The sequence below is a fragment of the Triplophysa rosa genome, linkage group LG18 (genome assembly GCF_024868665.1).
Source record: "Triplophysa rosa linkage group LG18, Trosa_1v2, whole genome shotgun sequence".
In the NCBI taxonomy this organism is placed as follows: Eukaryota; Metazoa; Chordata; class Actinopteri; order Cypriniformes; family Nemacheilidae; genus Triplophysa; species Triplophysa rosa.
The window spans coordinates 9,747,541-9,763,119 of record NC_079907.1 but is presented as its reverse complement, the minus strand read 5'-3'; the positions used below and the strand labels follow the sequence as shown (position 1 = coordinate 9,763,119).

The window sequence follows — 15,579 nt, the reverse complement described above, 5'->3', positions numbered from 1 at the left end:
AACAACTTGTCAAAGTATGTTGTGTGCATCACGGCCACGAGTGCAACTTCTGAGAGAACAGTGACAGTCATCTTTTGTGGGCGGAGTTTGGAGGAGAGACGTGAACTGAAATGGTTGTCAGTCAGCATCCGTCAGAATTGCTTGCATTGGATGTTTTTTTTTCTCAAATCATTTTGCAATGTAGCTTATAATAATCCAACAGTTTTAGTTTATTCTTATTTTTATTTTATATGCTTAATGTGGAATGACAGTTTTTAATGAAGTGTTTTGTTGTAGGGGTACAGAGTAACTTACATTACATTCTTTTAGCAGTCAGTTATAGGCCTAATTAATATGGGCTATTCACAGGCTCAATTTTTTGTTTGAATTTACTTTGTTTTGCTCAACTTTATATTAAGTTGTATTGTATTTTATTGAAAAGCAAGACAAATTATAAAAAGCACATTTTGACTATTCAGTTTGTGCAATAGTGAAACAAATGGCTTAATAAATAGAAGAAATGCAAAAAACCATGTTCGGTGTTCGGTATTATTCAGCCTTCGGCCAAGTGTTTCACATCATGTTCGGCTTCGGCCAAGAATTTTCATTTCGGTGCATCCCTAGCCCGCATATAATTTTATGGACTCAATGCAGTCGGAAAACAAGTTTCACTCGCAAAATAGACTAAAACTAAGTAAAATAGCAGTTCACCATTTCAATAAGCTATCACTTATGAATACGTGTGAGTGTGTGAGCAGATTAAAATGCGTGTGTCTCACGGTGAATGTGTGAGACTTGAGAGCCCTGTAACATGAATAGAGTTTAGCAGGCTGTGCGTCAGTAATAATGGTCCGTGTGTGCTGTAGTTAAATGGATTAAATGAGGCTTCGAGGCAACAAAAATTGCCTCAATGATTTTTTGTATTCGAATTACTCGAGTTACTCGAGGAATCGTTTCAGCCCTAATTGTTTTTGCTACATTTGGATATTATTTGACATATTACAACAGTAATAACACTTGGGCTGTCGCGATTGGTTGATATAATCGACTGCGTCGACGCTGATAATTAGTCGACATCAATATTTTTGATCGACTGGTCATTTTATATTATTTTACCTTCTAAATTTCGAAGCCAATTCCAGTCTTTGTCCTTCAGAAAGGAGCACACACAGCTAATGACTGCGCCAGACCACTAGACCACACATTTACAGTCATGACTGGATATTCTGGATAAAACATCAAGTCTGTCGATCTATTTATTACTGATATAGATGGGAAAGCTTGCACTGTAAAAAATGACACAGCTATTTACTTAAAAAAATTAAGGTAACAGTATTACACAAAATATTTTTAAGTACTTTAAAGCATATTTTTAACGCAATATTCCACAAATAAATCAAGTAAAATTACCTAAAATATTTAAGCACGTCACATGATAAACTTTAAAAAATCAAGAATAAATACTAATTTGAGCATTGGAGATAACTTCTTGATCTTTTTTAACTTCAGTTTAACATTTATTATTGTTTATAACATATATGATGTACAAGTAAGCTGAGAGTTGACTCAGTACTGACATTAGCAGCATTACTGTTCACTGAGTGAAAAACAAACAGCTTGAGCTCTCCCACAACCTAAGCACAAGCGCCACTCTTCTGAAAGATGGTAACCACGAAACTCAGAAATACAAACAGAATATCTTCTAAATCTTAAAGACAACTGAACAATAAACACTATCAAGTCTTTCATTTTATTCTAAAGCACATAAAATAGCACTTTTTCACAAAAATGACTCTCCTAATGCTGTCGCATGCAGAGCATGCTGGGAACTCTAAATGCACTGCTCGGTTAGGGAAATTAACTTAAATAATTCATGTAGTTCCACCACAAAATAATTAAATAAAGATCTTTTATACAATTTTAAGTGGGTTGAACATGATAAAATTAAGTTGAATTCACTCAATTATTTGTGCATTTAGAATTCCAAGATATTTCTATAATTTTAACTTAAATTTTGGTTAAAAAAAACAAGAACACAATTGTATTAAGCCAAGTTTACTCAATTAATTTCATGAAATCTACTACGACACAGAATCATTTTTTACAGTGTGGAGTTATATTCCTGTTTTGTCAAATGCAAGGCAAGATGTTCACATTTCCTTGTTTTTTCAAGGTTATGCGCTTTGTTCATGCATGCATAATATGTTAAATATTTTGGTAATGAAAATAAGAGTTACGAGTTAAAGGAGTGATTATTATTTGTAATTATTACATAAGTAAGAAAATATTTATCTTTATGTGAATGCGTAAGTCCTATCGTGTGGGGAATTTCTACCGGTATATCGCAAACGATATAATATCGCCCATCCCTAATGGACACTCTCAAAGACCAGTTTTAGTGAAGTCCACAAACATTTGTCAAATGTTTGAAACCACAAATCAAACATTTTACCTTCTGTAGGTCAACCCTGTCTGTGAAATTACTTTGGCGTGTACTTCAAACTGTAACTCAGCTTTGTATTTAGCCATTTTGAAAACGAAACATTAAAGCAACAATGTGTTACTAGCAGACAAAAGAGAAGAGAATACAAGGTGTCAAGGACACAGGGAGGGAGGAGAGAGAGAGAGAGAGAGAGAGAGAGAGAGAGAGAGACCACTCAAGATGCTGTGTCACCTCTTCACTTTTACTATCTCCAGCCCTGTCTAGATTTAGTGGCATTTCAATCAGATTAGACACTGACTACATGTCACCATATCAATCCACTATGTGATGAAACCACCAATTTGTAAAACATAAATTTATTCCAAATTGTGCTTATACATATATATTCAATATAAGCAATATAAGAACATACGATTTGTTGTTTTGTTGTATTACTATGAGATCCATTTTAGAGCATCACCATTTAATAAATTTAGGCCCGGTTTCACAGACATAGCTTAGCTTAAACCAGGAGTCAGGACTGTGCCTAAAGATGGCCTCAGACTACAGGATTCTCGGCCAGATTTTACCCAGATTTCCCCTCCTGAGAATCTTTGAAAAAATCTTATCCATGGCCTCAATCGGGTTGGATGTTCGGTCCAGATAATCACGTAATGTGAGGCATTCACAGATCAAATCTTACACCTCTCACATCTGCTCTGAGAAAAATCAGGATGACCCCGATCAAACATGTTTGATATTTAGGATTTTCAATCGGGATGATGAAGTCGGTACTTTCACAACAGCCAGTAGAGTCAAGACTGCAAAATGACGGAGGTGACTGACAGAACTTTAAAATGTCAACCGCGACAGCTGCTGCAGTGAGATGGATAGCGGAGATGTAGGAACATCTTGTTAAAATGTAAACAGAACAAACACCTCTATAATGCATCCTTCGAGTTGTCCTTACACAATGTCCATTGTGTTGTGTGTTTAATAGGGCTGCAACAACTAATCGATAAAATCGATAATAATCGATCGTTGTCAACGAATTTCATTATCGATTAGTTGGTCTGTGACGTCACTTGCGAGCTGCGCAGTTATAAATCAAGCGCGTCTTCTTCCCTTTTAAAATTACCGTTTTAGATGTGTCTCTCCGAGCAGCATGAGCTGCGCAGTTTTAAAGTCAGACGTGTCTCTCCGTGGAAGTCTCTTCATGCAGCGCGAGATGCAGTTTTAAAGTCACACGTGTCTCTCCGTGCAGCGCGAGGTGCGCAGTTTTAAAGTGGGAAGTAACGAAGTACATTTACTTGAGTACTGTACTTAAAGTACATTTTTTGAGTATCTGTAACTAAGTATTACTTTTTCTGTTTACTTTTTACTGTACTTCACAACATTTGAAAGACAAATATCTCACTTTTCATGGTTCAAAAAATTATTTCCTTGGCCGACCCTCCCCTCACTCCCAAGTTTGGGAGAGACTATACTTGCTTCTAATATGACACACCTGTGTTAATTATGGAGACATTCACAACATTTTGGGAGAAGGCTAATGAGTTCAGTTGTGTATACTTTCCCCATATCTGATTTAGTTATTATAAGCAAAAGATTTAATTACATTTTTATCTGATTAATCGAAAAAATAATCGTCCAACTAATCGATTATCAAAATAATCGTTAGTTGCAGCCCGAGTGTTTAACATAGACGTTAATACGAGCTGCTGCTTCTTCTTGTTGCAGCAGCAACGTTAAGGTGCATTATCGCCACCTACTGTGTTAAGAGTGTGAACCAGATATATATCCCACCCAAATTAGGGATGGGCGATAGGGATGTAACGATTCACCGTGAGCCGGTTGAAAATCGGTTATAATGAGTGACGATTCAAATCGGTTGAGGTGTGAACTGAATCGCAATACATTTTTTGAACAGCAGGGGCGGCTATTTTCACTGCAAATCTAAACGTGGACATGCTGATATTTCTTAAATGCAAAAAAATCCAAGAAAAGCTCAGACAGTATTAGTTTGTTTATATTAAAGAGACTTTTTTTATTATTAATTTGTTATAAAATTGCAGTTTAGTTTTGTTATTTGAAATAAAACATTATTTTATTATACAAAGAAACGTGAAGCATTTAAGAAATAATGCAAGGGAAGTTGTTCATTTCTAATTTGTTTCAACTCATTTTGTAAAAATAAATCGTGAGTAAATCGTGAATAAATCGCATCGTGAGATCAGAATCGTGACTCGCATCGCATCGTGAGCTGAGTGAATCGTTACATCCCTAATGGGCGATATTATATCTTTTGCGATATACCGGTAGAAATTCCCCACACGATAGGAAATAGTCTTCCCACGATATAAACGATAAATTCTAGTTGATGACGTATCAACTAGATGCGTCGTGACGATGACGTATTTCTTTGTGAGACCCATTCACAGCTCATATGTGAAGCGAAAACGGGTATAGCGGAGGGCGGACGTGAAGCTGAGAAAGAGTTTGCACTAAAAGACGAGCTCTAAATCTCGTTTAGGTTGGCACTGTAGATGCATCCGAGTTAATGTTTAGTTTCACTTTCGTTTTATTTCATTTGTTTGTTAAGTATTCGTTGATAGTCATAATACGTTACACCACAACATTTAGTTTGGCTAATTATTTAAACATTCATTAGATGTTATGCGCGCGTGCGCAAATTGTTTAATACGATTTCTTGCCTGTTATGTACAGGATGAACGGAGCGTCCCGTGTGCAGCTCGCGCCCACATGTGCTTTCATAGCGACACAGCGTGCACAGCACTGCTGCCTGTTTACATACAGTACAAATGCGAGTTTGTATTACGTTATTTTAAATACGTTTATGAGCGCATATAAGTATATGAGTGCATATAAAAGCATGGATTATTTAATTAGATTTCTTTTATCCGCATTTTTCTGTTCACTTTCTGTAGCGCGAGTCATAGACAGATTCAGTGTATGTTGCTGTGAGAAGTGAAGGCTCACACAGTTCAAGAAAGTGATTGACAGCGTGATGCGATCGATCGTTTCCACTCAACAATAGAATATATACAGTTTTAGGTATGACATGATGTGTTTATTGAGCTTTAGTTCATTTAACTTTTCTTTACTACAACCTTTTGAAGTCGAATCTCTCTATTATATTTTATATTTACAAAAATACTGTAGGTATATTTTAGGAGCTGTTTGATTTGGGGTAAGTTTTACTTTTTGATAATGTGTTTTTCTGAGGGTCTAGACTACATGCAGCTACTATCACTTGACGCAAAAAAACAGCGGTGGATGGCGTTATGGATATATCGTCATTTTTATCGTTATCGCAACAAATACCAGGAATTATCGTGATAGAGTTTTAGGGCCATATCGCCTATCCCTAACCCAAATATATATACTGTATATACTGTATATATATATATATACATTCTCTTAATCAACGCTGCCCTTTTCAAATAATAAAACAAACTATCTGTTCCAACTGTAATTATATTCTTTTTTATATCTTGCACTGCAAACTTTCTAAGTTCCCTCTTCAAATTTCCCGGTCTTCAAAATCCTTATGACCATAGACATAATAGACGGCTGCATTGGTCGCTTCGCTCCGTTGCTGCGATACGTCAATGGCGCCGCCGCCATATTAGGTAAGGCAAAAACCCACTAAACCCATAGAAGTGAATGGGAAAGCTGAGCTTTTTCCATATTAAAAGCACTATCGCGTTTACATTTCTAAACAAATTTTAATGGTTTATGATCTATGTAGAGTACAAATTTACCATGTCCCTAGTTGTCTCGATAGTTAAACTTTAAAATGAATCGTTGTCATAAGGAATTGTGAAATACCCATTAATTGTGCATGTTATTCAGGATAATCCACTAGATGGCACCATGTTCAGTGATTTGTTACATAGCCTAAACAAGACAAGCTAAAGAACAAAACAACCACCTTTTGAAATATCAGTATCAGTCAAAAATAGAATGAAGACATGTTGAGATTGTTTCTGAGTTGTATTTAAATCATCGAATGAAACATCCAAGGTAATAATTTAATTTACATAACATCAAAAAATAAATAATGTTTTCATTGAGGAAATTGTTTTTTTGTCATCCTTTTAGACATTTTCAAAGACAAAATATGTTTTTTTAATAAATCCGGTAAAACAGTTACAGCGGTAAAACATGTATGTGATAAACGTGTCAATGATTTATTTTAAGATATTTCTGGACAAATTACTCAGTTAAGACAGGTCACACATTCATTTTAGTCTGGGACTAGCCTTAAGCCTTGTCTGTGAAACCGGGCCATAATGTTTGGCAGAAAAGACGGAGAGAAAAAATCGGCTGACCATCCTCTACACTTCCACCTTCTAACAACCAAGCCAAATACTACAAAAAAACTACTTAAAACCTATCTCTTCTGTGAATACTGGACAGGCAAATGAAAGAAGAAAAAAAATCCTCTCTCTTTCTCTCAACAGATATTGTTCTGGCTTTTGTGGAAACAAGTAACTTGGTATTAGCACCTATTGTATTATTGCTCCTGTATGACATATCGCTTTATTGCTCCCTGAACTCTCTGTAAGTCACTTTGGATAAAACCGTCTGCTAAATGACTAAATGTAAATGTAAAATACCACCCAGCATCTCCACTCTGCCTCAGAGAAGAAATATAATCGCACAAGCTGATAAAAATCCAATCTTTTCTAAACCCCCGCCCTCAGCAGTAAACACTCAGAATAACGTGCTCGTTGTGGGGCTTTAAAACAGCTTTGCAATCACGTTGTGTAAGAACTACAACCTGAGCCACATGATGAAATCAGCCAAAAAGGTTACATGGCCACCGAGAGCCCCTCATTTCATTTTCTCATGCTTTTACCAACACAACGGGCCACTTCTCTCAGTGGAGAGCGGAAAACCTTTTGACTGGTGACCACCATGAGGGCCACTCATGTAGTGTATAAAAGCAAAAGGGACTCCTAATGGGCCTCAGCAGCTCTTCCACAGAACGACCGTCATTGACATAATGATATGCCTTTAATGTGATGAAACCGGCAAACAAATAGAAACAAAAGGCACTGCGTCTGAAATCGTTATATAGTTTGCATACAGTATCAATGGAGTTTGTTTATCTCAATCAAATATAACCAAACAGCATGAAGAAAAGTAAAACCACTTCAGCTTTACTTGTTGACCATCATGCTTGATTTTCAGTGTTAATGTATTCAACAAACAATGGTCTTTGGCTGTAGAAGCAACGTGGTCAAGTGGTGTAATAAAGCAATAAGCCCCAAGAAGCAGTGGGTTACAGTGCATTTTATAACAGCTAAGGGCGTTGTGGCAGGACGCGAAGCGGAGTGCCTAAAACCCCGTAGCTGTTATAAAATGCACTGTAACCCACTGCTTCGCGGGGCTTATTGCTTTTATAAAACGGTTATTCCATATGCTTAGCAAGGTTTCATAAAATAAAGTAAATAAAATGATATTTAGGCTATGTGGTGCGGTCAGCCGTTATATATTGAGGTATTTTATAGCGGCTTAGAACTCCGCTCAGCCAATCAGAATCAAGGACCAGAACTGACCGTTTTATAACTGGATATTGTCAATTGGCGTAACCAGTATTTTTCATAAAAATATAATTATATACACAAAAAAATGAATGTGGAAGCATCTAGTTTAGTGTATAAATATGTTTTTTTAGCCATACTGAAATCATTAGTTTGCATTTTCAGTTTCAATGGAGTTTGTTTCTCTCAATCTAATATAACCAAACAGCTGTAAATCTAAAACCAAACGTCATAAGTGATGTCACTGCTGATATGAGCGTCTGTGTGCGTGCGTGGTACACAAAAACAGGTTATGAATGTGTGAAAGTGGAACCTTAGGAACCCTGCAATGTGTTTCATATCCAAAAACTGGATATTTTTGCAGCATTTACGTCTGATTGTTAATCATTACAAATAATTAACTTACATAAAAAAACGTTTACTAGAAGTGTAAACTGACGCAGTTAAAACAAGAAAAAACAGCACAATGAACATTGATAACTAAACCAGTCTTCACCTGAATGAACTTTTTCAATGGTCCATGTATTCAGTGCATCATGTGCAGATGAAATATGTGCTTGCTGATGCTCAAGGTTGTGACTCAACACGCACGTGTATTTCGGACATCACGAGCATGTTGTAAATCAACTAAAGATGCTCGTGAACATGCATACGCTGCCCCAAAATGCGTTTATATAGGCACCTAACACAGTAACACAGGCGATGAGTCCGCTAACCGACTGAGAGGACGAGATTCATTTAATCACATAAAATGCAACCACAACGCTTAATCAATATCGACCATGTGCTGTCCACGCCAGCATGTCAATGACAACTGCAGGGGAAAATAGTTTGAGGTGCACGAAACCTATCTAAAGAGAAAACTGCTTACAACAAGAATAAAAATCCAATACTCAGTCTAACGTAAGGCATTACTGTAATGAATGAACAACTATTGTTAAAAGCGCAGTAAGTAAAAGCGCTGCCAATCTGAAGTAATGGTTATGGGAAAGATTAGGGATGCTGAGTATGAACATGCCAATGGCAACGATAACGTTAGCTATAAATTCACAGTGACCTTATATCTGTTAAAAGGACATACTGTTTTGGATGGTCCAAGCTTAGTGCATCTTAAAGCATGGAAACGCATGGACACTGATGTCTGATGTACTGTCACTGATGTACATCACAACCGACAACACATCTGGAACGCTGCTGGAGATCATCAAGTTACAGTTTACACAGGATGACATGTCTACTTTTTATTTAACTTGGGCATAAATCCTATTTCGCTCCTTGACAAAGTTTAAAGAGTGCTTACTCACCTTTCTATCTGCGCACAGATGCAGTCAGACTCGCGTCGCGTCCTGTTCAAGCTCAGATGAACCTGGACGAAATCTGAACGCGCATTCCCAAATCTTCACCAGCGCCATCCAGCGCCAGAGCAAATGTGTAAAGATCTCGCGATGGCAACGTTGCTTATGAATACAGATCTCGCGATAAGTGTTTCTCGGTTCGATGAACCCATTGCTGCCATCTAGTGGAGGTACTGACAACTGTGCGTCCGAGAACGATTACGTAATCGATTCTGGGTTCTTGTAGGGAACAATGAATCCTAAATAAATCATTTCGGCGTGTCCGGAATCCAACATAATTAGGTCATAATCTAACAAAAAGAAAACAAAGCGATGGCATGTGCCTTCATTACACGAATGGAGCTCCGATAGGACTTTAAATTAAATCAAACTGTTATTAAAAGGTGTTGTTGAGAAAGACAAAATGTTGCATGTGTTGCTTTATTGTAAATTACATAGTGCTTTTATTTATAACAGTGGAACGCGGTAAACATAGTGTTTTGGGGGTTTTTAATAAATATAAATGATAATTTATCCAAATATGAGATTATATAATTTGAAAAGAGCCAGATTTTAGATGCATTTTAAAGGGCCGCTAACGACATATGACAGTATAAAAATCCTTACTTTTCTTGCTATGATCATTTTCTGTAAAAAAAAATTAAACTAACAGATGGATGCTCAACAGGTGAACGTAAAATATTTGTTTAAGAACACAGAAAGGCCATTTCCTAAATAAGGAGTTAACACTGATAAACATAGTTACAATGCACAATAAAGCAATTTGTACTTTTGAATGCGAAATCAGACCATATATTCTCTTTAGGGATTAATGTTTATTGTGATAAGATTATTTGAACTTTTTATGTATATCCCACTGTAATGTCTATCATTACAAGGTCATTGCAGGAAATGGGTTTTCATATGTGAGAACAGCACACAAAACAATGGGCTAACTACTGCAAACAGTTATAAGCCGGTCATGTAAATAAATACTAATCAGATATAGTTCTTTCTCTGCCAGCTGTGGGTAGAAGTGCACAAGGTCCCTATTTGTCTGTGTGTACATGTGTGTATACATTAATGCATTGGCCTTAATGTTAGTATGTACATGTCTGCGTTATTCAGCATAAGACAGGCTGATTTCTCAAAGGTCATCAGTTTCTCCATCAAAGGGGAAGGTATCCAATTCGACGTTGATGTGGCTGTGTTCCTCATTGCATGCCCAGCCAATTGGAGTGCGGTTGAAAGAAGGCCGACTGCAAAGGTTATACTGCATCATAGACACAGGCAGAGGTTCCTCTTTGGTGACCTTGACCTCAGGGGCCTCAAAGGTCACAAGAGATGCCTTTTCAAATCCTCCGAAAGGGAGAGCCGTTCTTATGGAGAAACAAACAGGTGAGAGGGTAAACTGCAAGGTATGGCTCTCATGTGCACGTTTTTATTTTTAAAGGGATACTTAACCCAAAAATGACAATTCTGTCATCATTTGCTCACCTTCGAGTTGTTCCAAATCTGTATAAATGTCTTTGTTCTGATGAACACAGAGAAAGATATTTGGAAGAATGCTTATAACCAGACAGATTTTGCCTCCCATTGACTCCCATAGTAGGAAAAAATACAATGGTAGTCAAAAGTGCCCCAGAACTGTTTGCTGTCCTACAGTCTCAAAATGAACAGAACAAAAAAATGATAAAGTTATTTTCCTACTATGGGAGTAAATGGGGGGCAAGATCTGTTTGGTTATAAGCATTCTTCCAAATATCTTTCTCTGTGTTCATCAGAACAAAGACATTTATACAGATTTGGAACAACTCGAAGGTGAGTAAATGATGACAGAATTTTCATCCCTTTAAGGAGGTGCAAATGGAACTTAATAAAATATAAATGTAGTAGTACTTGTTGAAGCTCTTGTATTTTGGAAGGTCCTCGTGAACTTGAGGCCCTGGCATTTTCAACTTCATGGTTTCTTTAAGTGCCTCATCATCTTTCATAGCGTGTTCCCATGGCGATACGTATGTTTTAGCATACTCGCGTCTTCTCTCTTCCTTCTCTGCCTCAGTATTTACTTCCTCTGCCAAAGAGATGATTAAAGAAGCATATCCCACATGTTTGCCTGTTACTATTTATTTTACATAAATCTTACAAATATGCTTTCCAGCTTGTTGAAAACATGTCAGTTTACACGTCGCATAAGCCTGTCTAATGTGAGATGTACCTTGAGGTGGCTCAGGTTTGGGAGATGGAGCGGGTGGAGTTGTCATCTCACAGCCCAGAGAAGGAGCCAGGTCCTGCAGGTTTTGCTATATATGCATAAGAAACAAAAATAGATGCTTTGTTTTTATCAGGAGTATCTGGTGTTAGGTTAATGCTTAATCCGCCAAGAAAAATATTTAGTTGCTATTTCGGGGGCAAAACCTAACATCATAGAGTAAATGTGAATCTGTTTCTTTACATAAAGTTGTGTAATTATTTATTTAATTGCTTTTTGGAATACTTTGTTCTGATTGGTCAATCGCAACTGAGGTTGCAAAAATGTTTCTCTAAGAGTGCTAATTGTCTTTCTTTTGAAAAATGAAAATAATTTAAACTCAAATCAATACTTCAAGGTTATTGTTTTTGATTTATTTGCGAAGCAGCCACACGAGCGAGATTATTGCCAAATAAACTCCTTCAGAGTAAATCGCACCTTCGTGTCGTTATTTTGTTATATTTACTATCTAACCGTACATTATCCCCATTAAACATTAAATGCTTCACATGGTAATGGTCTATGCTCAACCTGATTTTGCCAAGTGGTTGATGTCCTCAGGGCAACATATTTTGTTGACCTAAGGACAACATTTTTATAAATAAAACCTAAACCCACATCAAACCCTAACCATAACTTAATCCTAAAATCAGAGGGAAATGATAAGTGAAAATCAATGGTCTAGAAGCACCTAATCCTGGTTGGAAGATTAAATTTAAAATAAACTGTAAACTTATTTCTGAAATCTGATTGGTTGATTTAAATGTTGTCCCAGGGTCAACATGATGTTGCCCTAAGGACATCAACCACTTGGCAAAAACGGGAGAGCCAATGGTCTATCTATATAATGTACCACACCCCCTTCACTTTTTGGACTGGAAGCAATAATCTTTCATAGTTGATGCCCACTCATGTGCATTTCAGCAAGGACCACTAAGCTAACTATTTATACTCTTGACGCCCCCCCCCCCCCCCCCCCCCCCGATTATTCTTTTCTGTGCACAACAATCATTCTATGAAACGTTATCTTGTATTAGCTATTGTCACTCTCATGCTGCTTTTCCTGACCTGGTTCTCGTCACTAATAATGAATTTCTCCACCCTTTGCTGTCTCATCTGAAACATTTTGGAGCCCTTGTTTTTCATAAGGGACAGTTCCTCCAACATCACATCTTTAGGGGCCTTGATTTTGGTCCCCAGGTCCAGTTCGGTTTCAGCTTTCTCATCTTCCTGATCTGCTCAAGATTAAAATGATGGTACAGGGAAAAGACAGATTGATGATAAATATAATCTAAAACATATCCCCTCATATTTTTGATACGGAAAATTAATGATCTTATCCGTTTTACAAGATAGACACCCTGCAGTCATTCAGTTTAATTATACATATTACTATTCAGTTTGGCCATTTAAACTGAAGTCAAGCCACATCTGACACAGACAATAAGGATGCTGTGCTGAGAACTGTTTGCATTGCCTTGTAAATCAACTCTTGGCCAGCATCAACAGCTATGTGAGATGCCTGGGTTTCACAACTTGTACTGTACTGTACATTATTGAAGTTTTCATATCGAGCTTCTGACCACATCAATTATAGTTTGTTTCCTTTAAGATTTCACGAGTTTCACTGATTTTACATATCACGAATCACACTGTCTCCCCATGTGTGCACACTTCTGAGACAGACGGGACTAAAATAGACTGAATAAAAATCTGTTGAACAGCTCTTACTATTGGCAATAGTTGAGTTGTTAATTTAATTGGCTCTGAAATGCTAGCTGCAAGTATTTTATCATATAAACAGACTGCCCATTATGAGCTCTGTGCCAGGCGGATGAGCTAGGATGTAATAAGACTTAGCGGCGTTCAGATGGCCGTGCACACATCATCTGAACACTGAGGTGTTCATTACAGAAGAGCTGTGAAGCCTTTGAGATTTAGCTTTATATAGACTAATAATTGGCAAGCCATAGACTGTTTAGGCTAACCGCTCATGACAATGGTTTTCATAATATGGCGGAAGCAAGCATCATAACTGAGGTCCAGCCACACACAAAGATTTCTTGCACTCATGCAACAACTGCGCCATTGTGTCAAGTGTGTGCATTTTTCATTTTTAAAGGTTATGCTTTAATTAAGTGTTCCTCCGTGAGGTTTTACACACACAGAAAGTTAGTGAGAGCCTAGGGACTGTTTGGTATTGCTGGTAATAAGTTGCACTAAGTTGATAGCGGACACCAGTAAGGTTTGGTCATTAAGTTTGACATTTACAACACTCATCTGATCATCACTGAGAGTAAAACAGAGTACCTAACACCATGTATGCATGCTGTTTATTCAAACTATGTATGTTTGTGCATGAATATTCACCACTGACCATACTGTGAGATTTTTGAAAGGTCTGTGATGATTTTAGAAGACTTCTTCCTCTTGTTAGGTGGAGCAGGTGTTCCAGAGCCAGGCATAACTGCAATCTGGGGAATGAAATAAATAATTTGTGTCCTGTAGTTTTTTTACACAAACACTGAAGACTGTTTATGACGGCCAATGGGTAAGACTTGAACAAAAATTTTAAGAGGAAACTAAGCAAAAGCCGTATGTGAGACACTGGTCTCTTGTTGCGAAGAGGGGTATTTCTGTTGTCGCAAACTAAATAAATCCACCGTACGCAACTAGTCAGCAAATTCCTGAAATGCACTGCAGTACCGTATAGACATGCATGCTGCTGAACCATGGTGAACCTGAATTAGAGAACGCATATTAAACACTTTTCTAAGAAACATAAAACTATCAGAGTTTGAGGTACAATTAACAACTGTTTTAACTTTAGGTCAACTTTCAGTTATATTTAAGAGCCTTATATTTACATTGAAATAGCAGAGTTGAAGTGGTTTGCCCCAGTGTGTGTGTGTGTGTTTTATTGTTTTTCAGTTCTTTGTTGTTTTTATATATGTATGTGAATAAATACATGACATTGCAACATAGACTTGCCTTTTGAAAAGTGTATAACAATAATATACTATCCTAAAATGCACTCAACTCTCAGTATCCGCCTAATATCAGATTCATAGCTTATTATAATTTTTATAGCCTGCATTTTTTACACATCAAAGCACTCAAACAACACAATCTTCCCTCTTACCTGAGATAAAACAATCAATGTTTCACAAACCAAACCAAGAATTTCAGAGAAAACCAAGGTTCCCAGGAGGACAGCTTTATGTTAATCCAATTCCTTTAGGTTATCCAGGATTCCAGTAACTACTGCTCTCTTCTACATCCCAGGAAGAGTGAAATCCTAGCAGCATTTGGGATAGCAGATCTTTGGGGAGTGGGGGTGAAGGGTTCGGGAGGGGGTTTACTTCAGTGTGCTATAGTGAGCTTAGGGCAGGCCAGAGTGGTGGTACTTTTCTTGCAAATATTTTTTACATTTATACAGTATAAAGAGTAATGCCATTTTAAGAGAGTACCTGTTAAGAGTTAAACAAAAAGATGAATTGCTGTTATTTTCACTTAATGAAAATCATTTAATGGAGTGTCACATAAAGGTCTATAAGCAACATGACAGAATAGTAAATATCAGCACAGATGTTCTTGGGTATATTGTGTCAAACTTAAATTCTGTTCAATTTAATTAATCTGTCGTTGGTTTTTACAAATATTTAGTTTCTGGCTAATTCATTTCAGTAATAGACATTTTTTAAATCACTGGGCATGTCAGGTAAATTATGACAATTTATGATTTTTTAGATAATTTATAGTTTGCATTCACCTGTTTGGAGTCTGGACAGTAAACATTAATTTGACTTTATTTTAAAAAAATGTAATGCCTGTCTAATGCCAGTCAACTTGCCCGTTTCAACTTAGGACTTCAGTGTTTGTGTCAGGTGACATGTCACATCATGAAACTTATACTTGACCTTATTGTAGTTAACCACCAGTTCAATTTATCATATTGCAAATCTAGAGAAATCTATCGCTTGCCCCCAGACAGGACAGGGCAGCTGCATTACCGGTTAT

The 15,579-nt window shown here is 37.0% G+C and overlaps 2 protein-coding genes across 2 annotated transcripts in view; both read right to left on the bottom strand.

The window, feature by feature from the left end:
• The window catches only part of usp54b (ubiquitin specific peptidase 54b), a 105,678-nt gene extending 96,536 nt beyond the window's left edge, over nt 1–9,142 (bottom strand). Inside the window, 1 exon segment of the mRNA XM_057357803.1 lies at nt 9,056–9,142. The gene's annotated coding sequence lies outside the window, so the exon portion shown is untranslated.
• Nucleotides 9,143–10,136: 994 nt separating this feature from the next.
• On the bottom strand, nt 10,137–14,832 carry myoz1b (myozenin 1b). Its single transcript, XM_057359005.1, has 6 exons — nt 14,702–14,832; nt 13,937–14,033; nt 12,628–12,794; nt 11,527–11,611; nt 11,208–11,382; nt 10,137–10,687 (listed from the first exon to the last, which is right to left on the bottom strand). Exons 2-6 carry the CDS (start codon nt 14,022–14,024, stop codon nt 10,456–10,458), a joined length of 747 nt encoding a protein of 248 aa, XP_057214988.1. The 5' UTR covers nt 14,025–14,033; nt 14,702–14,832; the 3' UTR covers nt 10,137–10,455.
• Nucleotides 14,833–15,579: the final 747 nt, after the last annotated feature.

Bases quoted from the DNA above. Each gene is read 5' to 3' on its own strand.
- myoz1b (XM_057359005.1), bottom strand. From the start codon at position 14,024: ATGCCTGGCTCTGGAACACCTGCTCCACCTAACAAGAGGAAGAAGTCT. The intron at 12,795-13,936 runs GTCAGTGGTGAA...AATCTTGAGCAG, and splicing joins TTCAAAAATCTCACAGTATG to ATCAGGAAGATGAGAAAGCT. The intron at 10,688-11,207 runs GTACTACTACAT...TTTCTCCATAAG, and splicing joins AAATACAAGAGCTTCAACAA to AACGGCTCTCCCTTTCGGAG.